General features: G+C 46.9%; 1 protein-coding gene across 3 annotated transcripts in view; it reads left to right on the forward strand.

Moving 5' to 3' along the window:
• Positions 1-21,735, forward strand: part of LOC137333952 (scm-like with four MBT domains protein 1) — a 103,651-nt gene that overhangs the window by 25,456 nt on the left and 56,460 nt on the right. For all 3 annotated transcript variants that reach the window (XM_067998303.1, XM_067998305.1, XM_067998304.1), the window contains 4 exons: positions 3,273-3,519; positions 7,818-7,915; positions 16,353-16,454; positions 18,868-19,021. In XM_067998303.1, the coding sequence (XP_067854404.1) occupies positions 3,273-3,519; positions 7,818-7,915; positions 16,353-16,454; positions 18,868-19,021 (601 nt within the window). The remainder of the gene's footprint in view (positions 1-3,272; positions 3,520-7,817; positions 7,916-16,352; positions 16,455-18,867; positions 19,022-21,735) is intronic.

Below are 21,735 nucleotides of genomic sequence, written 5' to 3' on the forward strand. Positions count from 1 at the left end.
CCAAAGAAACTTAGGGGTCCATGTACATAGATCATTGAAATATCTTTGGCAGGTACAGAAAATAATCAAAAAGGCTAATGGAATGCTGGCCTTTATATCTAGAGGCCGAGAATACAAGGGAGTAGAAGTTGTGCAATAGCTATGCAAAGCCCTGGTTAGACCACACCTGGAGTACTGTGTTACGAGGAGAGGTATTACACAAACTAGGGTTGTATTCCCTGGAATTTAGAAGATTAAGGAGTGATTTAATAGAAGTTTTCAATATATTAAGGGGAACTAGATTGGGTATTGTGCAATGAGAAGGAGTTAATTAGTAATCTTGTTGTGCGGGGTCCTTTAGGAAAGAGTGACCATAACATGATCGAATTCTTCATTAAGATGGAAAATGATGTAGTCCAATCCGAAACTAAGGTCCCAAATCTAAACAAAGGAAACTACGAAGATATGAGGAGTGAGTTGGCTGTGATAGATTGGGAAGCTTCATTAAAAGGCATGACGGTGGATAGGCAATGGCTAACATTTAAGGAACGAATGCATGAATTGCAACAATTATACATTCCTTTCTGGCGCAAAAACACAAAAGGAAAAGCGACCCAACCATGGCTAACAAAAGAAATTAAGGATAGTATTAGATCCAAAGAGGAGTCACATAAAGTTGCCAGAAAAAGTAGCAAGCCTGAGGATTAGGAGCAGTTTAGAATTCAGCAAAAAAGGACCAAGAGATTGATTAAGAGGGGAAAAATAGAGTATGAGAGTAACCTTGCAAGGAACATAAAAGTGGACTGTAAAAGCTTCTACAAGTATGTAAAAAGAAAAAGATTAGTGAAGACAAATGTAGGTCCCTTACAGTCAGAAACAGGAGAATTTATAATGAGGAACAAGGACATGGCAGAGCAATTAAACAAATACTTTGGTTCTGTCTTCACGGAAGAGGGCACAAATAACTTCCCAGAAATGCTGGGCAACCAAGGGACTAGTGAGAAGGAGGAATTAAAGGAAATTAGTATCAGTAAAAAATAGTGCTGGAGAAATGAATGGGACTGAAAGCCGATAAATCCCCAGGACCTGATAATCCGCATCCCAGAGTACTAAAAGAGGTAGCCATGGAAATAGTGGATGCATTAGTTGTCATCTTCCAAAATTCTATAGATTATGGAACAGTTCCTGCAGATTGGAGAGTGGCAAATGTAACCCCACTATTTAAAAAAGGAAGGAGAGAGAAAACAGGGAACTACAGACTGGTTAGCCTAACATCAGTAGTAGGGAAAATGCTGGAGTCTATTATAAAGGATGTGAAAACAGGGCACTGAGAAAATATCAACGGGATTAGACAATGTCAACATGGATTTATGAAAGGGAAATTGTGTTTGACAAACCTACTGGAGTTTTTTGAGGATGTAACTGGTAGAATAGATAAGGGAGAACCAGTGGATGTGGTGTATTTGGATTTTCAGAGGCCTTTGATAAAGTCCCACATAAGAGATTAGTGTGCAAAATTAAAGCACATGGGATTGGTGGTAATATACTGGCATGGATTGAAAATTGGTTAACACAGGAAACAGAGAGTAGGAATAAATGGTTCTTTTTCAGGGTGGCAGGCAGTGACTAGTGGGGTACCGCAGGGATCAGTGCTCGGGCCCCAGCTATTCACAATATATATCAATAATTTAGATGAGGGAACCAAATGTAATATTTCCGAGTTTGCAGACAACACAAAACTAGGTGGGATTGTGAGTTGTGAGGAGGATGCAAAGAGGCTTCAAGGTGATTTACTCAAGTTGAGTGAGTGGGCAAATACATGGCAGATGCAGTATAATGTGGATAAATGTGAAGTTATCCACTTCGGAAGGAAAAACAGAAAGGCAGAGTATTATTTAAATGGTGATAGATTGGGAAATGTTGATGTACAAAGGGACCTGGGTGTCCTTGTACACCAGTCACTGAAAGCAAACGTGCAGGTGCAGCAAGCAGTTAGGAAGGCAAATGGTATGTTGGCCTTCATTGCAAGAGGATTTGAGTACAGGAGCGAGGATGTCTTACTGCAGTTATACAGGGCCTTGGTGAGACCACACCTGGAGTATTGTGTGCAGTTTTGGTCTCCTTACCTAAGAAAGGATATACTTGCCATAGAGGGAGTGCAGCAAAGGTTCACCATACTGATCCCTGGGATGGCAGGACTGTCGTATGAGGAGAGATTGGGTCAACTCAACCTGTATTCACTCGAGTTTAGAAGAATGAGAGGGGATCTCATTGAAACATATAAAATTCTGACAGGGCTAGACAGACTGGATGCAGGTAGGATGTTTCCCCTGGCTGGGGGGTCCAGAATGAGGGGTCACAGTCTCAGGATACAGGTTAGGACATTTAGGACTGAGATGAGGAGAAATTTCTTCACTCAGAGGGTGGTGAACCTGTGGAATTCTCTACCATAGAAGGCTGTGAAGGCCAAGTCACTGAATATATTTAAGAAGGAGCTAGATAGATTTCTAGACACAAAAGGCATCAAGGGGTATGGGGAGAGAGCGGGAATATGGTATTGAGATAGAGGATCAGCCATGATCATATTGAATGGCGGTTCAGGCTCGAATGGCCCAATCCTGCTCCTGTTTTCTATGTTTCTATCAACTGTGCCCTCATTTGTATATCCCCACTCCACCTTATGGTTGTATAGCGTTCAGCTGTCTCAGTCCCAAACTCTGGAACTCTCTCCCCATCCCTCTGCCTTGCTACCTCTCCTCTGTTTCAAAGCCTCCTTCAAACTTACCTTGCCTTTAGTCATCTCACCAACTCTTCTCCCATCAGTAAACTGCTGTATTCTTGACTTAACATTTCATAGAGTTGTTAGTTTAGAATAAGCTACTCATTATCACCCGTCTTGTGCTGTCCCCTGTTCTCAGTATTGGACCATATCTTGTGAGTGAGCACTTGCGTTTTTTATCTTGCTGCAGTAAGAGAGGGAGAGTGAGCTTGTGTTGAATTGGAAAGTGAGTGTTTAATCGTGATGGAAAAGAACAAGATTGTTGAGAGGAATGGGAAGGAGATGGAAAAGTCACGTGACTTGTGATCTGAGAATTCTACTGTTCAATATTGCATTCAGTTCAAGTGTAATGTGATCTCTTAACTCCTGGTTAGGAGCGGTGGGGTACCCACAGTGGCAACAACTGGCAGGTCATCCACTTCTGCATCTTTACTTGCAGATAGATGTTTAAAGGAAGGGAGAGTGAAAGCAAACAGCACAATCAGCTTTCCATTCTGTTTCATTTTTAATATAGCCCAATCGAGGGAAGAACCCTCTGGACCTCATCTCAGCCGGATCACGATTTGAACTCCAAGACTCCCTCAATCCCTTGGAGGCCTGGATCGTTGTTGTTGAAGAAAACTTTGGAGGAAGATTACATCTTCGTTACGAAGGCGTAAAAGACATTAAGGAATTTGATCAATGGTTGTTCTATCTTGACTCCCGTCTTCATCCACTCGGTTGGGCAGCAAAGCAAGGATATGAACGGCGGCCTCCTGCAGGTTTGCACAGTGGCTGTAGCCGCGCGCCCCGGCCCCGCCTGGCTGTAGCCGCGCGCCCCGGCCCCGCCTGGCTGTAGCCGCGCGCCCCGGCCCCGCCTGGCTGTAGCCGCGCGCCCCGGCCCCGCCTGGCTCAAATAATATTGATGCTTAAAACTCTGCAGGACGACTTCGAGGGGTGGGGGGTAGGCTTGGGAACACAATAGGTGGGGAGGTAGGGGAGGGGTGCCCGGGTCCGCAACAACGTTTGGCGGGGGTGCCCGGGTCCGCAACAAGGGCGGGGGGGGGGGGATTCTCGGGACCGCAACAAGGGCGGGTAGGGGGATTCTCGGGACCGCAACAAGTGGGTGGGGGTGGCGCTCATTAAAATCAATGAAAACTATTGAGTTCACAGTCCCATTGACCTATGAATTGGCAGAGTTTCATAGTTTAGAATCTATCCTTCGACCTGGTCGTTTGATGCGAGTCAAACATATTACTTAAGTATTTGATGTAAGTAAAATCTGGTCAGAATATTGTGGAGCAATGAGAAAAGACCTTTGGTGCGTTGAAGCACCTTTCTCTAGTGCCTTAACTCTCCCATTGAAGCCCAAAGAGGGTTCAAAGTTTTTGAGGGTGACCGTGGTTATAGCAAAACTTCAGTTTCATCTCTGTGGGCCATGATATACAGGATATCATTTAAAAAGCAGCCAGATGTAGGGGAGTGTACACAACCTGAAACAAGAGCTTGCTGTGGAACATTCGTTGTTGAAATGCAGCAGGACAAACTCCAAAAATTCAAACATTGAGTTTGAGAGTGACGTACTTCAGTCCGAAACTAGAGTCTTAAACTTAAATAAAGCCAATTACATAGGTATGAGGGGCGAGTTGGCTAAAGTAGATTGGGAAATTAAATTAAAAGGTTATGACGATTGAAAAGCAAACATTTAAAGAGATATTTCAATATTCTCAACAGATATACATTCCATTGAGAAATAAAAAATCCACGGGAAAAGTGATCCACCTGTGGTTAACTAAAGAAATTAGGATAGTATTAGATTAAAAGAAGAGGCTTGTAATGCCACCAAGAAGAGTAGTAAGCCTGAGGATTGGGAGAGTTTTAGAAACCAGCAAAGGATGATGAAAAAATTGATAAAAAGGGAGAAAATAGAATATGAAAGTAAATTAGCAAGAAATATAAAAACGGATCGTCGGAGTTTCTACAAGTATGTAAAAAGGAAGAGAGCAGCAAAAGTAAACATTTGTCCCCTAGAGGCTGAGACAGGAGAAATTATAATGGGGAATCAGGAAATGGCAGAGACGTTAAACAAATATTTAGGATGAACATAGGAACAGGAGTAGGCCATTCAGCCCCTCGTGCCTGCTCCGCCATTTGATAAGATCATGGCTGATCTGTGATCTAGCTCCATATACCTGCCTTTGGCCCATATCACTTAATGCCTTTGGTTGCCAAAAAGCTATCCATCTCAGATTTAAATTTAGCAATTGAGCATCAATTGCCGTTTGCGAAAGAGAGTTCCAAACTCCTACCACCCTTCGTGTGCAGAAATGTTTTCTAATCTCACTCCTGAAAGGTCTGGCTCTAATTTTTAGACTGTGCCCCCTACTCCTAGAATCCTCAACCAGCGGAAATAGTTTCTCTCTGTCCACCCTATCTGTTCCCCTTAATATCTTATAAACTTCGATCAGATCACCCCTTAACCTTCGAAACTCCAGAGAATACAACCCCAATTTGTGTAATCTCTCCTTTTAACTTAACCCTTGAAGTCCGGGTATCATTCTAGTAAACCTACGCTGCACTCCCTCCAAGGCCAATATGTCCTTCCGAAGGTGCAGTGCCCAGAACTGCTCACAGTATTCCAGGTGCGGTCTAACCAGGGTTTTGTATAGCTGCAGCATAACATCTGCCCCCTTGTACTCCAGTCCTCTTGATATAAAGGCCAGCATTCCATTAGCCTTATTGATTATTTTCTGCACCTGTTCATGACACTTCAATGATCTATGTACCTGAACCCCTAAGTCCCTTTGGACATCCACTGTTTTTAACATTTTACCATTTAGAAAGTACCCTGTTCTATCCTTTTTTGATCCAAAGTGGATGACCTCACATTTGTCTGCATTGAATTCCATTTGCCACAGTTTTGCCCATTCACCTAATCTATCAATATCGCTTTGTAATTTTATGTTTTCATCTACACTGCTTACAAACTTAGATATGAGACTTTCTATGCCTTCATCTAAGTCGTTAATAAATATTGTGAGCGGGACTCCACTAGTCACATCCTGCCAATGTGAGTACCTTCCCATTATCCCTACTCTCTGTCACCTTTCGCTCAGCCAACTTCCTCACCAAGTCCGTACTTTTCCCTCGATTCCATGGGCTTCTATCTTAGCTAACAGTCTCTTATGTGGGACTTTATCAAATGCCTTCTGGAAGTCCATATATAGATAAGTAGAAGACACAGAAAGCATACCAGAAATAGTGGGGAACCAAGGGGCTGATGAGAATGAGGAACTTAAAGTAATCATTACCAGTAGAGAAAAAGTACTTGAGAAACTAATGGGACTAAAAGCTGATAAATCCCCTGGACCTGATGGCCTACATCCGAGGGTTCTAAAAGAGGTGGCTGCAGAGATAGTGGATGCATTGGTTGTGATCTTCCAAAATTCCCTAGATTCTAGAACGGTCCCAGTGGATTGGAAGGTGGCAAATGTGACCCCGCTATTCAAGGAAGGAGGGAGAGAGAAAACAGGGAACTACAGGCCACTTAGCCTGACAACAGTCATTGGGAAAATGCTGGAATCCATTATTAAGGAAGTGGTAATAGGGCATTTAGAACATCATAACATGATTAGGCAGAGTCAACATGGTTTTATGAAAGGGAAATCATGTTTGACAAATTTATTAGAGTTTTTTGAGGATGTAACTAGCAGGGTAGATAAAGGGGAAACAGTGGATGTCGTATATTTGGATTTTCAAAAGGCATTCGTTAGGGTGCCACATAAAAGATTGTTACACAAGGTAAGGGCTCATGGGGTTGAGGGTAATATATTAGCATGGATAGAGGATTGGTTTAACGGACAGAAAACAGAGAGTAGGGATAAACGGATCATTTTCAGGTTGACAGGCTGTAACTAGTGGGGTGCTGCAAGGATCAGTGCTTGGGCTTCAGCTATTTACAATCTATATTAATGACTTGCTTGAAGGGACCGAGTGTAATGTATCCAAGTTTGCTGATGATACAAAGCTAGGTGGGAAAGTAAACAATGAGGAGGACAGAGTCTGCAAAGGGATATAGGCAGGTTAAGTGAGTATAATGTGGGGGAATGTGAGGTTATTCACTTTGGTAGGAAGAATAGAAAAACAGAATATTTTTTAAATGGTGAGAAACTATTAAATGTTGGTGTCCAGAGAGACTTGGGTGTCCTGGTACAAGAAAGAAAAAGTTAACAAGCGGGTACAGCAAGCAATTAGGAACACAAATGGTACGTTGGCCTTTATTACGAGGGGGTTGGAGTACAAGAGTAAGGAAGTCTTACTACAATTGTACAGGGTTTTGGTGAGACCTCACCTGGAGTACTGTGTACAGTTTTGGTCTCCTTATCTAAGGAAGGATATACTTGTCTTAGAGGCGGTGCAATGAAGGTTCACTATATTGATTCCTGGGATGAGAGGGTTGTCCTATGAGGAGAGATCGAGTAGAATGGGCCTCTATGCTCTGGAGTTTAGATGAATGAGAGGTGATCTAATTGAAACATATAAGATTCTGAGGGGGCTTGACAGGGTAGATGCTGAGAGGTTGTTTCCCCTGGCTGGAGAGTACAGAAGTAGAGGGCATAGTCTCAGGATAAGGGGTCGGCTATTTAAGACTGAGATGAGGAGGAATTTCTTCACTGAGGGTTGTGAATCTTTGGAATTCTCCACCCCAGAGGGCTGTGGATGCTCAGTCATTGAATATATTCAAGGCTGAGATGGATAGATTTTTGGACTCTAGGGGAATCAAGGGATATGGGGATCGGGCGGGAAAGTGGAGTGGAGGTTGAAGATCAGCCATGATCTTATTGAATGGCGGAGCAGCCTCGAGGGGCCGTACGGCCTACTCCTGCTCCTATTTCTTATGTTCTTCAAACGGCCAAAGCTTTATATCAGTTTTAGTAACAATGAAGAATTGCAGGGCTGTAATCTGTTTTGTATCGAGTTCTTCTATTAACCTTTCAAAGCTTTTTATAGGAACAGAATCCCACTAATGAAATGACGGGAACAAGCAAATGTTTTTATAAAGCAGTTTCAATTTATTTAGTCATCAGATCATTGATGAATGAGGAGCAATGGCAAGCTGTCCTACAGACTGTTGCAGAAGAGACTATGGGCTCACCGGACCCCCCACAGGTATTTAAAGTAAGTGTGACTATATCCAGGTACTGGCCTGTGTCTGTTCAACACCTGGGAGACCAGTGACAGCAGCTTCTTTTCTTGTTGGGAGGTGTTCGGAACGATAGTGGCTGCTACAATGTGTGGACTCTGGTCTTTGGTCTTTGTGTGCGTGTGGACGCACACATTCTATTGGGTGTGAGAGCTGCCATGTGTTTGTAGTCGTATAGTGTGTGTGTAGCACTATAGTTCGTGTGTGTTGCATTATAGTGTGTGTTTGGTACTGCGTGGGTGTAGCACTATCGTGGGTGTTGAGGATATGTGTGTTTGTTGCACTATTGTGTGTGTTTAGTACTGTGTAGCACCATAGTGTCGTAGCATTAGTGTGTGTTATGTGTTGCATTGTAGTGTGTATGGCATTATAGTGTGTGTGTTTTAATACTGTGTTGCACTACAGTGTATGTGTTTGTATGTTGCACTATGGTATGCGTGTGTTGCACTATAGTGTATGTGTTTAGCATGATGTGTGCACTACAGTGTGATTAGTACTGCATGTGTTGCACAATAGTGTATGTGTTTAGTACTATATGTGTGTCGCCCTGTTTGTGTGTGTGTCGCCCTGTTTGTGTGTGTGTCGCCCTGTTTGTGTGTGTGTCGCCCTGTTTGTGTGTGTGTCGCCCTGTTTGTGTGTGTGTCGCCCTGTTTGTGTGTGTGTCGCCCTGTTTGTGTGTGTGTCGCCCTGTTTGTGTGTGTGTCGCCCTGTTTGTGTGTGTGTCGCCCTGTTTGTGTGTGTGTCGCCCTGTTTGTGTGTGTGTCGCCCTGTTTGTGTGTGTGTCGCCCTGTTTGTGTGTGTGTCGCCCTGTTTGTGTGTGTGTCGCCCTGTTTGTGTGTGTGTCGCCCTGTTTGTGTGTGTGTCGCCCTGTTTGTGTGTGTGTCGCCCTGTTTGTGTGTGTGTCGCCCTGTTTGTGTGTGTGTCGCCCTGTTTGTGTGTGTGTCGCCCTGTTTGTGTGTGTGTCGCCCTGTTTGTGTGTGTGTCGCCCTGTTTGTGTGTGTGTCGCCCTGTTTGTGTGTGTGTCGCCCTGTTTGTGTGTGTGTCGCCCTGTTTGTGTGTGTGTCGCCCTGTTTGTGTGTGTGTCGCCCTGTTTGTGTGTGTGTCGCCCTGTTTGTGTGTGTGTCGCCCTGTTTGTGTGTGTGTCGCCCTGTTTGTGTGTGTGTCGCCCTGTTTGTGTGTGTGTCGCCCTGTTTGTGTGTGTGTCGCCCTGTTTGTGTGTGTGTCGCCCTGTTTGTGTGTGTGTCGCCCTGTTTGTGTGTGTGTCGCCCTGTTTGTGTGTGTGTCGCCCTGTTTGTGTGTGTGTCGCCCTGTTTGTGTGTGTGTCGCCCTGTTTGTGTGTGTGTCGCCCTGTTTGTGTGTGTGTCGCCCTGTTTGTGTGTGTGTCGCCCTGTTTGTGTGTGTGTCGCCCTGTTTGTGTGTGTGTCGCCCTGTTTGTGTGTGTGTCGCCCTGTTTGTGTGTGTGTCGCCCTGTTTGTGTGTGTGTCGCCCTGTTTGTGTGTGTGTCGCCCTGTTTGTGTGTGTGTCGCCCTGTTTGTGTGTGTGTCGCCCTGTTTGTGTGTGTGTCGCCCTGTTTGTGTGTGTGTCGCCCTGTTTGTGTGTGTGTCGCCCTGTTTGTGTGTGTGTCGCCCTGTTTGTGTGTGTGTCGCCCTGTTTGTGTGTGTGTCGCCCTGTTTGTGTGTGTGTCGCCCTGTTTGTGTGTGTGTCGCCCTGTTTGTGTGTGTGTCGCCCTGTTTGTGTGTGTGTCGCCCTGTTTGTGTGTGTGTCGCCCTGTTTGTGTGTGTGTCGCCCTGTTTGTGTGTGTGTCGCCCTGTTTGTGTGTGTGTCGCCCTGTTTGTGTGTGTGTCGCCCTGTTTGTGTGTGTGTCGCCCTGTTTGTGTGTGTGTCGCCCTGTTTGTGTGTGTGTCGCCCTGTTTGTGTGTGTGTCGCCCTGTTTGTGTGTGTGTCGCCCTGTTTGTGTGTGTGTCGCCCTGTTTGTGTGTGTGTCGCCCTGTTTGTGTGTGTGTCGCCCTGTTTGTGTGTGTGTCGCCCTGTTTGTGTGTGTGTCGCCCTGTTTGTGTGTGTGTCGCCCTGTTTGTGTGTGTGTCGCCCTGTTTGTGTGTGTGTCGCCCTGTTTGTGTGTGTGTCGCCCTGTTTGTGTGTGTGTCGCCCTGTTTGTGTGTGTGTCGCCCTGTTTGTGTGTGTGTCGCCCTGTTTGTGTGTGTGTCGCCCTGTTTGTGTGTGTGTCGCCCTGTTTGTGTGTGTGTCGCCCTGTTTGTGTGTGTGTCGCCCTGTTTGTGTGTGTGTCGCCCTGTTTGTGTGTGTGTCGCCCTGTTTGTGTGTGTGTCGCCCTGTTTGTGTGTGTGTCGCCCTGTTTGTGTGTGTGTCGCCCTGTTTGTGTGTGTGTCGCCCTGTTTGTGTGTGTGTCGCCCTGTTTGTGTGTGTGTCGCCCTGTTTGTGTGTGTGTCGCCCTGTTTGTGTGTGTGTCGCCCTGTTTGTGTGTGTGTCGCCCTGTTTGTGTGTGTGTCGCCCTGTTTGTGTGTGTGTCGCCCTGTTTGTGTGTGTGTCGCCCTGTTTGTGTGTGTGTCGCCCTGTTTGTGTGTGTGTCGCCCTGTTTGTGTGTGTGTCGCCCTGTTTGTGTGTGTGTCGCCCTGTTTGTGTGTGTGTCGCCCTGTTTGTGTGTGTGTCGCCCTGTTTGTGTGTGTGTCGCCCTGTTTGTGTGTGTGTCGCCCTGTTTGTGTGTGTGTCGCCCTGTTTGTGTGTGTGTCGCCCTGTTTGTGTGTGTGTCGCCCTGTTTGTGTGTGTGTCGCCCTGTTTGTGTGTGTGTCGCCCTGTTTGTGTGTGTGTCGCCCTGTTTGTGTGTGTGTCGCCCTGTTTGTGTGTGTGTCGCCCTGTTTGTGTGTGTGTCGCCCTGTTTGTGTGTGTGTCGCCCTGTTTGTGTGTGTGTCGCCCTGTTTGTGTGTGTGTCGCCCTGTTTGTGTGTGTGTCGCCCTGTTTGTGTGTGTGTCGCCCTGTTTGTGTGTGTGTCGCCCTGTTTGTGTGTGTGTCGCCCTGTTTGTGTGTGTGTCGCCCTGTTTGTGTGTGTGTCGCCCTGTTTGTGTGTGTGTCGCCCTGTTTGTGTGTGTGTCGCCCTGTTTGTGTGTGTGTCGCCCTGTTTGTGTGTGTGTCGCCCTGTTTGTGTGTGTGTCGCCCTGTTTGTGTGTGTGTCGCCCTGTTTGTGTGTGTGTCGCCCTGTTTGTGTGTGTGTCGCCCTGTTTGTGTGTGTGTCGCCCTGTTTGTGTGTGTGTCGCCCTGTTTGTGTGTGTGTCGCCCTGTTTGTGTGTGTGTCGCCCTGTTTGTGTGTGTGTCGCCCTGTTTGTGTGTGTGTCGCCCTGTTTGTGTGTGTGTCGCCCTGTTTGTGTGTGTGTCGCCCTGTTTGTGTGTGTGTCGCCCTGTTTGTGTGTGTGTCGCCCTGTTTGTGTGTGTGTCGCCCTGTTTGTGTGTGTGTCGCCCTGTTTGTGTGTGTGTCGCCCTGTTTGTGTGTGTGTCGCCCTGTTTGTGTGTGTGTCGCCCTGTTTGTGTGTGTGTCGCCCTGTTTGTGTGTGTGTCGCCCTGTTTGTGTGTGTGTCGCCCTGTTTGTGTGTGTGTCGCCCTGTTTGTGTGTGTGTCGCCCTGTTTGTGTGTGTGTCGCCCTGTTTGTGTGTGTGTCGCCCTGTTTGTGTGTGTGTCGCCCTGTTTGTGTGTGTGTCGCCCTGTTTGTGTGTGTGTCGCCCTGTTTGTGTGTGTGTCGCCCTGTTTGTGTGTGTGTCGCCCTGTTTGTGTGTGTGTCGCCCTGTTTGTGTGTGTGTCGCCCTGTTTGTGTGTGTGTCGCCCTGTTTGTGTGTGTGTCGCCCTGTTTGTGTGTGTGTCGCCCTGTTTGTGTGTGTGTCGCCCTGTTTGTGTGTGTGTCGCCCTGTTTGTGTGTGTGTCGCCCTGTTTGTGTGTGTGTCGCCCTGTTTGTGTGTGTGTCGCCCTGTTTGTGTGTGTGTCGCCCTGTTTGTGTGTGTGTCGCCCTGTTTGTGTGTGTGTCGCCCTGTTTGTGTGTGTGTCGCCCTGTTTGTGTGTGTGTCGCCCTGTTTGTGTGTGTGTCGCCCTGTTTGTGTGTGTGTCGCCCTGTTTGTGTGTGTGTCGCCCTGTTTGTGTGTGTGTCGCCCTGTTTGTGTGTGTGTCGCCCTGTTTGTGTGTGTGTCGCCCTGTTTGTGTGTGTGTCGCCCTGTTTGTGTGTGTGTCGCCCTGTTTGTGTGTGTGTCGCCCTGTTTGTGTGTGTGTCGCCCTGTTTGTGTGTGTGTCGCCCTGTTTGTGTGTGTGTCGCCCTGTTTGTGTGTGTGTCGCCCTGTTTGTGTGTGTGTCGCCCTGTTTGTGTGTGTGTCGCCCTGTTTGTGTGTGTGTCGCCCTGTTTGTGTGTGTGTCGCCCTGTTTGTGTGTGTGTCGCCCTGTTTGTGTGTGTGTCGCCCTGTTTGTGTGTGTGTCGCCCTGTTTGTGTGTGTGTCGCCCTGTTTGTGTGTGTGTCGCCCTGTTTGTGTGTGTGTCGCCCTGTTTGTGTGTGTGTCGCCCTGTTTGTGTGTGTGTCGCCCTGTTTGTGTGTGTGTCGCCCTGTTTGTGTGTGTGTCGCCCTGTTTGTGTGTGTGTCGCCCTGTTTGTGTGTGTGTCGCCCTGTTTGTGTGTGTGTCGCCCTGTTTGTGTGTGTGTCGCCCTGTTTGTGTGTGTGTCGCCCTGTTTGTGTGTGTGTCGCCCTGTTTGTGTGTGTGTCGCCCTGTTTGTGTGTGTGTCGCCCTGTTTGTGTGTGTGTCGCCCTGTTTGTGTGTGTGTCGCCCTGTTTGTGTGTGTGTCGCCCTGTTTGTGTGTGTGTCGCCCTGTTTGTGTGTGTGTCGCCCTGTTTGTGTGTGTGTCGCCCTGTTTGTGTGTGTGTCGCCCTGTTTGTGTGTGTGTCGCCCTGTTTGTGTGTGTGTCGCCCTGTTTGTGTGTGTGTCGCCCTGTTTGTGTGTGTGTCGCCCTGTTTGTGTGTGTGTCGCCCTGTTTGTGTGTGTGTCGCCCTGTTTGTGTGTGTGTCGCCCTGTTTGTGTGTGTGTCGCCCTGTTTGTGTGTGTGTCGCCCTGTTTGTGTGTGTGTCGCCCTGTTTGTGTGTGTGTCGCCCTGTTTGTGTGTGTGTCGCCCTGTTTGTGTGTGTGTCGCCCTGTTTGTGTGTGTGTCGCCCTGTTTGTGTGTGTGTCGCCCTGTTTGTGTGTGTGTCGCCCTGTTTGTGTGTGTGTCGCCCTGTTTGTGTGTGTGTCGCCCTGTTTGTGTGTGTGTCGCCCTGTTTGTGTGTGTGTCGCCCTGTTTGTGTGTGTGTCGCCCTGTTTGTGTGTGTGTCGCCCTGTTTGTGTGTGTGTCGCCCTGTTTGTGTGTGTGTCGCCCTGTTTGTGTGTGTGTCGCCCTGTTTGTGTGTGTGTCGCCCTGTTTGTGTGTGTGTCGCCCTGTTTGTGTGTGTGTCGCCCTGTTTGTGTGTGTGTCGCCCTGTTTGTGTGTGTGTCGCCCTGTTTGTGTGTGTGTCGCCCTGTTTGTGTGTGTGTCGCCCTGTTTGTGTGTGTGTGTCGCCCTGTTTGTGTGTGTGTGTCGCCCTGTCTGTGTGCGCGCGCCGCCCTGTCTGTGTGCGCGCGCCGCCCTGTCTGTGTGCGCGCGCCGCCCTGTCTGTGTGCGCGCGCCGCCCTGTCTGTGTGCGCGCGCCGCCCTGTCTGTGTGCGCGCGCCGCCCTGTCTGTGTGCGCGCGCCGCCCTGTCTGTGTGCGCGCGCCGCCCTGTCTGTGTGCGCGCGCCGCCCTGTCTGTGTGCGCGCGCCTCGCCCTGTCTGTGTGCGCGCGCCTCGCCCTGTCTGTGTGCGCGCGCCTCGCCCTGTCTGTGTGCGCGCGCCTCGCCCTGTCTGTGTGCGCGCGCCTCGCCCTGTCTGTGTGCGCGCGCCTCGCCCTGTCTGTGTGCGCGCGCCTCGCCCTGTCTGTGTGCGCGCGCCTCGCCCTGTCTGTGTGCGCGCGCCTCGCCCTGTCTGTGTGCGCGCGCCTCGCCCTGTCTGTGTGCGCGCGCCTCGCCCTGTCTGTGTGCGCGCGCCTCGCCCTGTCTGTGCGCGCGCCTCGCCCTGTCTGTGCGCGCGCGCCGCCCTGTCTGTGCGCGCGTGCCTCGCCCTGTCTGTGCGCGCGTGCCTCGCCCTGTCTGTGCGCGCGTGCCTCGCCCTGTTTGTGCGCGCGTGCCTCGCCCTGTTTGTGCGCGCGTGCCTCGCCCTGTTGGTGTGTGTGCGCGTGTGTCTGGTGGTTGCAGCTTTGGTCTCTTGCTGTTCCTAGGTTTATATTTGGATTTTCTAAGATAATGTGAGCACAGTGACTGAAACTAGTATGAGCCTTTCTTCAAACTACTGTGTATAAAATCCCAGCACAGAAAATGGCCCATCAGTCTGTGCCCGTGTTTTGTGCCACCTCTTCTAATGGCACTTTTCTGCTGATTGTCCTTTCCCTCTAATCGCTGGACCTCGTTCTCCAGTACTTGTAATAACAGAGATGGCGAGAGATACTACCGCAGGTGGTAACGAACATAGAATCATAGGTTACAGAACGGAAGGAGGCCATTCAGCCCATTGAGTCCGTACCGGCTGTATGCAAGAGCAATCCAGCTAGTGTCCCCCCCCCCCCCGCCCTATCCCCGTAGCCCTGCAAATTTTTTCATTTCAAGTACTTATCCAGTTCCCTTTTGAAGGCCATGATTGAATCTGCCTCCACCACCCCCTCGGGCAGTGCATTCCAGATCATAACCAATCGCTGTGTTTTTTTTAAAAATGTTTTTCCTCGTGTCACCTTTGGTTCTTTTGCCAATCACCTTAAATCTGTGTCCTCTGGTCCTTGACCCTTCCGCCAATGGGATCAATTTCTCTCTATCCATTCTGTCTAAACCCTTCATGATTTTGAATACCTCGATCAAATCTCCTCGCAACCTTCTCTGTACCAAGGAGAACAACCCCAGCTTCTCCAGTCTCTCCACATAACTAAATTCCCTCATCCGTGGAATCATTCTAGTAAATCTCTTCTGCACCCTCTCTAAGGTCTTCACATCTTTCCTAAAGTGTGGTGCCCAGAACTGGACACAATACTCCAGTTGTGGCCAAACCAGTGTTTTATAAAGGTTCATCTTGACTTCCTTGCTTTTTTACTCTCTGCCACTATTTACAAAGCCCAGGATCCTGTATGCTTTTTTAACTGCTTTCTCAACTTGCCCTGCCACCTTCAATGATTTGTGTACAAAACCCCTCAGATCTCTCTGTTCCTGTATCCCTTTTAGAGTTGTACCCTTCAGTTTATATTGCCTCTCTTCATTCTTCCAACCGAAATGTATCACTTCGCATTTTTCTGCGATAAATTTCATCTGCCACGTGTCCTCCCATTCCACCTGCCTGTCTATATCCTCTTGAAGTCTATCACTATCCTTCTCACTGTTCACTATACTTCCAAGTTTTGTGTCATCTGCATATTTGGAAATTGTGCCCTGTACACCCAAGTCCAAGTTATTAATATATATCAAGAAAAGCAATGGTCCCAGCACCTACCCATGGGGAACACCACTGTACACTTCCCTCCAGTCCGAAAAACAACCGTTCACCACGACTCTCTGTTTCCTGTTACTTAGCCAATTCTGTATCCATGCTACTACTGCCCCTTTTATTCCATGGGCGTCATTCTTGATGACAAGCCTATTATGCGGCACTTTATCAAACGCCTTTTGAAAGTCCATATACACCACATCAACTGCGTTGCCCTCATCTACCCTCTCTGTTACCTCATCAAAAAACTCTGTCAGGTTAGTCAAGGGTGTAACATTTGCAATTCTCCACTCCTCTGGCACCACCCCCATATCTAAAGATGTTTGGAAGATTATGGCCAGTACCTCCGCAATTTCCACCCTTCCCTCAGCAACCTAGGACGCATCCCATCCAGACTGGGTGACTTATCTAATTTATTACAGCTAGCTTTTCTAGTACCTCCTCTTTATCAATTTTTAGCCCATCCAGTTTTTCACCTATATCTTCCTTTGCTGAGACGCTGGCAGCATCTTCTTCCTTGGTAAAGACAGATGCAAAGTAGTTACTTAGTACCTCGGCCATCCCCTCTGCCTCCATGAGTAGATCTCCTACATAGAGAAATGTTTTCATTTGATAAACAAAAAGAAGCTATTTAACAATCGATCTGCTCAGTCTATGACCCACTACCTGGACACTTTATTGACTAACTCGTGAGATGAGAAGCATGTCTTTGAATTGTTAAATTACTGTGAGTAACTTTTTATTGCTACACTATGATACATGATGGTCATTCAGACCAATGTGATCCCTCTAAATTTTTTAAAATCAGTAACGGGAGGTGCGAGAGATGTTTCTGACGCCCTTTTTATCTTGTATGCTTCTCAGGATCAATGTGACATTGGTGAGCATTCTTTCGATGTCGGAATGAAGTTAGAAGCTGTGAATCCAACCGTGCCCTTTTCCATCAGCCCTGCCACCATCACGAAAGTAAGTTACACGACTAATGGTACAAGTGCACACCTGTGTTTCATTCATGAATATTTATTTGAGTTTAGTAAACTCTATATAAGAACATAAGAAATAGTTAACAGGAGTAGGCCATACAGACCCTCGAGTCTGCTCCGCCATTCAATAAGATCATGGCTGATCTTCGACCTCCACTCCACTTTCCCGCCCAATCCCCATATCCCTTGATTTCCTTAGTGTCGAAATATCCATCGATCTCAGTCTTGAATATTCTCAACAGCTGAGCATCCACAGCCTTCTGCAGTAGAGAATTCCAAAGATTCACAACCCTCCGAGTGATTAAATTTTTCCTCATCTCGGTCCTAAATGGCCGACCCCTTATCCTGAGACTATGACCCCTAGTTCTAGACTCTCCAGCCAGGGGAAACAGCCTCTCAGCATCTACCCTGTCAAGCCTTCTCAGAATCTTGTATGTTTCAATGAGGTCACCTCTCATTCTTCTGAACTCCAGAGAGTATCGGCCCATTCTACTCAATCTCTCCTCATAGGACAACCCTCTCATCCCAGGAATCAATCTGGTGAACCTTAGTTGCACTGCCTCTAAGGCAAGTATATCCTTCCTTACGTAAGGAGACCAAAACTATACACAGTACTCCAGGTGTGGTCTCACCAAAGCCCTGTTTAATTGTGGTAAGACTTCCTTACTCTTATACTCCAACCCCCTTGCAATAAAGGCTGACATGCCATTTGCCTTCCTAATTGCCTGCTGTACCTGCATGTTAACTTTCTGTGATTCATGTACCAGGACCCAAATCCCTCTGACTACCAACATTTCTTAGTCTCTCACCTTTTAAAAAATATTCTGTTTTTCTATTCTTCCTACCAAAGTGAATAACCTCACATTTCCCCACATTATTCTCCATCTGCCACCTTCTTGCCCACTCACTTAACCTGTCTATATCCCTTTGCAGACTCTTTGTGTCCTCCTCACAGCTTACTTTCCCACCTAGCTTTGTATCGTCAGTAAACTTGTATACTTTACACTCGGTCCCTTCATCTAAGTCATTAATGTAGATTGTAAATAGCTGAGGCCCAAGCACTGATCCTTGCAGCGCCCCACTAGTTACAACCTGCCAACCCAAAAATAACCCGTTTATTCCTACTCTCTGTTTTCTGCCTGTTAACCAATCCTCTATCCATGCTAATATGTTACCCCCAACCCCATGAGCCCTAATCTTATGAAACACTTCTTGTGTGGCACCTTATCGAATAACTTTTTAAAATCCAAATATACTACATTCACTGGTTCCCCTTTATCTACCCTGCTAGTTACATCCTCAATAGGAACATAGGAACAGGAGTAGGCCATTCAGCCCCTCGTGCCTGCTCCGCCATTTGATAAGATCATGGCTGATCTAGCTCCATATACCTGCCTTTGGCCCATATCCCTTAATAAACTCTAATAAATTTGTCAAACACAATTTCCCTTTCATACAACCATGTTGACTCTGCATAATCATATTATGATTTTCTAAGTGCCCTGTTACTACATCCTTAATAACCACTTTTGCCACTTTTCTCCAGCTTTTGGTCATCTCTCCTAGCAATTGTGTGACTGCTTGGAGCCTGTTTCTGTTTGTTGGGGGAAGGGGGCATGGTGTGGGGGATGGAAGGGTTCTTAAAGGCACCATATAAACGCCAGTTGGCGTTCTCCATTCCAACAAGTTAGATCCTGACGATTCCATCCTCATTAACAATCTGTTTGTGGAGCAGATGTAAGGATGCCACATTCTATCAGAGTACCACTCCCTCTTCCAGTGGTTTCTAATGGGCTGTTGCTCATATTTCTGCCTAAATGAGTTAGCCACCCCTCCCTTGCTGTTGGGCGACTGATACGGTGCTTCTCAAAGATGAAAACACTGGACGCTGGATCTAACCGCATACCAGGAGTTGACGTTTGGCAGTTTGGTCCTCTCGGTCAGTGTTGAAACCACTCCCACCACCTCATTTTACTGATCTGGTGGAGAACTAGGAAGGAAGAGCAACAATAGATTACCTTGATAGTCGTCTTCGGTTTTCGAATGCAAACATTCTCCACGCACTCTGCTCTCTCCATCCATCCCTGTGGTCAGAATATACCAGCCATTAGATAATGTAGCTATAGATCAAACTGGGCTAATGCTCCTCATACCACCTGCCTTTTATAGGGAGGGGAAACAACCAAAGGCATGTCGACAATGTTTTTTATGGCAGTGTACGCTGTATGGAGAGCAGAGGACTCCCAAGGCCAATAGGACAGACGGCTGTAGTGTGTGGAGAATGTTTCCATTGGAAGATTGACAAAGACTCCGTAAGGCAGGTAGCCTGTTCTTTCTGTTCCTAAATCAGGCTGTCAGTTGCTTTCACCCTCACTGAACAAGGTTTTTCCTACCAGGTATATAACAAGAAATATTTCTTGGTGGAAATTGACACAGTGCGACCGGATGGAGCCAGGACTGTTAACTCATTTGTGTGTCACGGGAAGAATCCAAACATCCTTCCTGTCCAATGGTGTCTCAAACACGGCTTGCATCTGACCTCGCCTAAAGGTGAGGACCTGAACAGGACGACTAACTTGCCAATGTCTGTGAGGAGAGTTGGCGCGTAGCTTCAGTGTGCATGTGAACAAAGTGGTGATGCAGGAGTGTGTCTCGGATTCATGTAAAATTGAAAGCTTGTTTATGTTTCAGAACTGCAGCAACATGTTGCAGCTTTATAGTTTAATAACTAAGCAATTTCAAACAATGAGTCCAGTCGTATGAACATCTGGTATTTAGTTTTATGCCTGGGTTTTGGAGCTGCAGTGGTGCCTGTTATTTAAAACCATCTGTTCTGCTGAGAAAACGTGGCCTCAAAGCAGGCTGACCTTCATTAAAAGGACCTGCCTAAAGTGACACTGGAAGTGACCACACAAAAATTAATAGAATCATAGAACAGTTACAGCGGTGTGAGGAGGCCATTCGGCCCATCGAATCCATGCTGGCTGTATGCAAGAGCGATCCAGTTAGTATCACTCCCACGCCTTATCCCTGTAGCCCTGCAAATTTTTTCCTTTAAAGTATTTATCCAGTTCCCTTTTGAAGGCCATGACTGAATCTGCCTCCACCACCCCCTCGGGCAGTGCATTCCAGATCCTAACCACTCGCTGTGTGCAAAAAAAAAAAAGTTTTTCCTCATGTTACCTTTGGTTCTTTTGCCAATCACCTTAAATCTATGTCCTCTGGTTCTTGACTCTTCCACTAATGGGAACAGATTCTCTCTACTCTGTCTAGACCCTTCGTGATTTTGAAGGAGAACAACCCCAGCTTCTCCAGTCTATCCACGTAACTAAAGTCCCTCATCCCTGGAATCATTCTAGTAAATCTTTTCTGCACCCTCTCTAAGGCCTTCACATCTTTCCTAAAGTGCGGTGCCCAGAACTGGACACAATACTCCAGTTGTGGCTGAACCAGTGTTTTATAAAGATTCATCATGACTCCTTTGCTTTTGTACTCTGTGCCTCTATTTATAAAGCCCAGGATCCCGTGTGCTTTTTTAACCACTTTCTCAACCTGCCCTGCCACCTTCAACAATTTGTGTACATATACCCCCGGATCTCTCTCTTTCTGTATCCCGTTTAGAGTTATGCCCCCTAGTTTATATTGCCTCTCCTCATCCTTCCTACCGAAATGTATCACTTCACATTTTTCTGCGATAAATTTCCATCTGCCACATGTCCGCTCATGCCATCAGCCTGTCTATATCCTCTTGAAGTCTATCACTCTTCCCTGTGCACCCAAGTCCAAAACATTAATATATATCAAGAAAAGCATTGACCCCTGGGGAACACCACTGCACACCTCCCTCTCTGAAAAACTACCATTCACCATTACTCTCTATTTCCTGTCACTTAGCCAATTCTGTATCCATGTTGCTACTGCCCCTTTTATTCCATGGGCTTCAATCTTGATTGTAAACAATTTTACAACACCAAGTTATAGTCCAGCAATTTTATTTTAAATTCACAAGCTCCGAAAGCTTGTGAATTTAAAATAAAATTGCTGGACTATAACTTGGTGTTGTAAAATTGTTTACAATTGTCAACCCCAGTCCATCACCGGCATCTCCACATCATTCAATCTTGATGACAGCCTATTATGCAGCACTTTGTCAAACGCCTTTTGAAAGTCCATATACACCACATCAACTGCTCTGCCCTCATCTACCCTCTCTGTTACCTCATCAAAAAACTCTATCTGGTTAGTTAAACACGATTTGCCTTTAACAAATCCGTGCTGGCTTTCCCTAATCAATCAAAGCTTGTCCGAGTGACTGTTAATTCTGTCCCGGATTATCGTTTCTAAACGTTTCCTCACCAACAAGGTTAAACTGACTGACCTGCAGTTGCTGGGTTTATCCTTACACCTTTTTTTGAACAAGGGTTTAACATTTGCAATTCTTCAGTCCTCTGGCACCACCCCCGTATCTAAAGATGCTTGGAAGATTATGGCAATTTCTACCCTTACTTCCCTCAGCAACCTAGGATATATCCCATCCGGAACGGGTGACTTATCTACTTTAAGTACAGCCAGCCTTTCCAGTACCTCCCCCTAATCAATTTTTAGCCCATCCAGTATCTAAACTTTATCTTCCTTTACTGAGACTCTGGCAGCATCTTCTTCCTTGGTAAAGACAGATGCAAAGTACTCATTTAGTACCTTGGCCGGTCTTTTTACTTTAGAGTGGTCCATGTCCTTTTCCATAGCTATTTTAAACCTTATGATACTATGATCGCTGTTCCCTAAATGTTCCCCCACTGACACTTACTCAACTTGGCCCGCCTCATTCCCAGAACTAAATCCAGCAATGCCTCCTTCCTCGTTGGGCTGGAAGTGTACTGGTGAAGAAAGTTCTCTTGAACACAGTTCAGAAATTCCTCCCCCCTCTTTGCCCCTTATATTATCACTATCCCAGTCTATATTCGGATAATTGTAAACAATTTTACAACACCAAGTTATAGTCCAGCAATTTTATTTTAAACTTGGTGTTGTAAAATTGTTTACAATTGTCAACCCCAGTCCATCACCGGCATCTCCACATCATATATTCGGATAGTTGAAGTCCCCCATTATCATTACTCTATGGCTCTTGCACCTTTCTGTAATTTCCCTGCAAATTTGTTCCTCCAAATCCTTCCCACTAGTTGGTGGCCAATAGAATATTCCCAGTAGTGTAATGGCACCTCTTTTGTTCCTTAACTCTAACCAAATAGATTCTGTCCTTG

The sequence above is a fragment of the Heptranchias perlo genome, chromosome 17 (assembly GCF_035084215.1).
Source record: "Heptranchias perlo isolate sHepPer1 chromosome 17, sHepPer1.hap1, whole genome shotgun sequence".
Classification (NCBI taxonomy): domain Eukaryota; kingdom Metazoa; phylum Chordata; class Chondrichthyes; order Hexanchiformes; family Hexanchidae; genus Heptranchias; species Heptranchias perlo.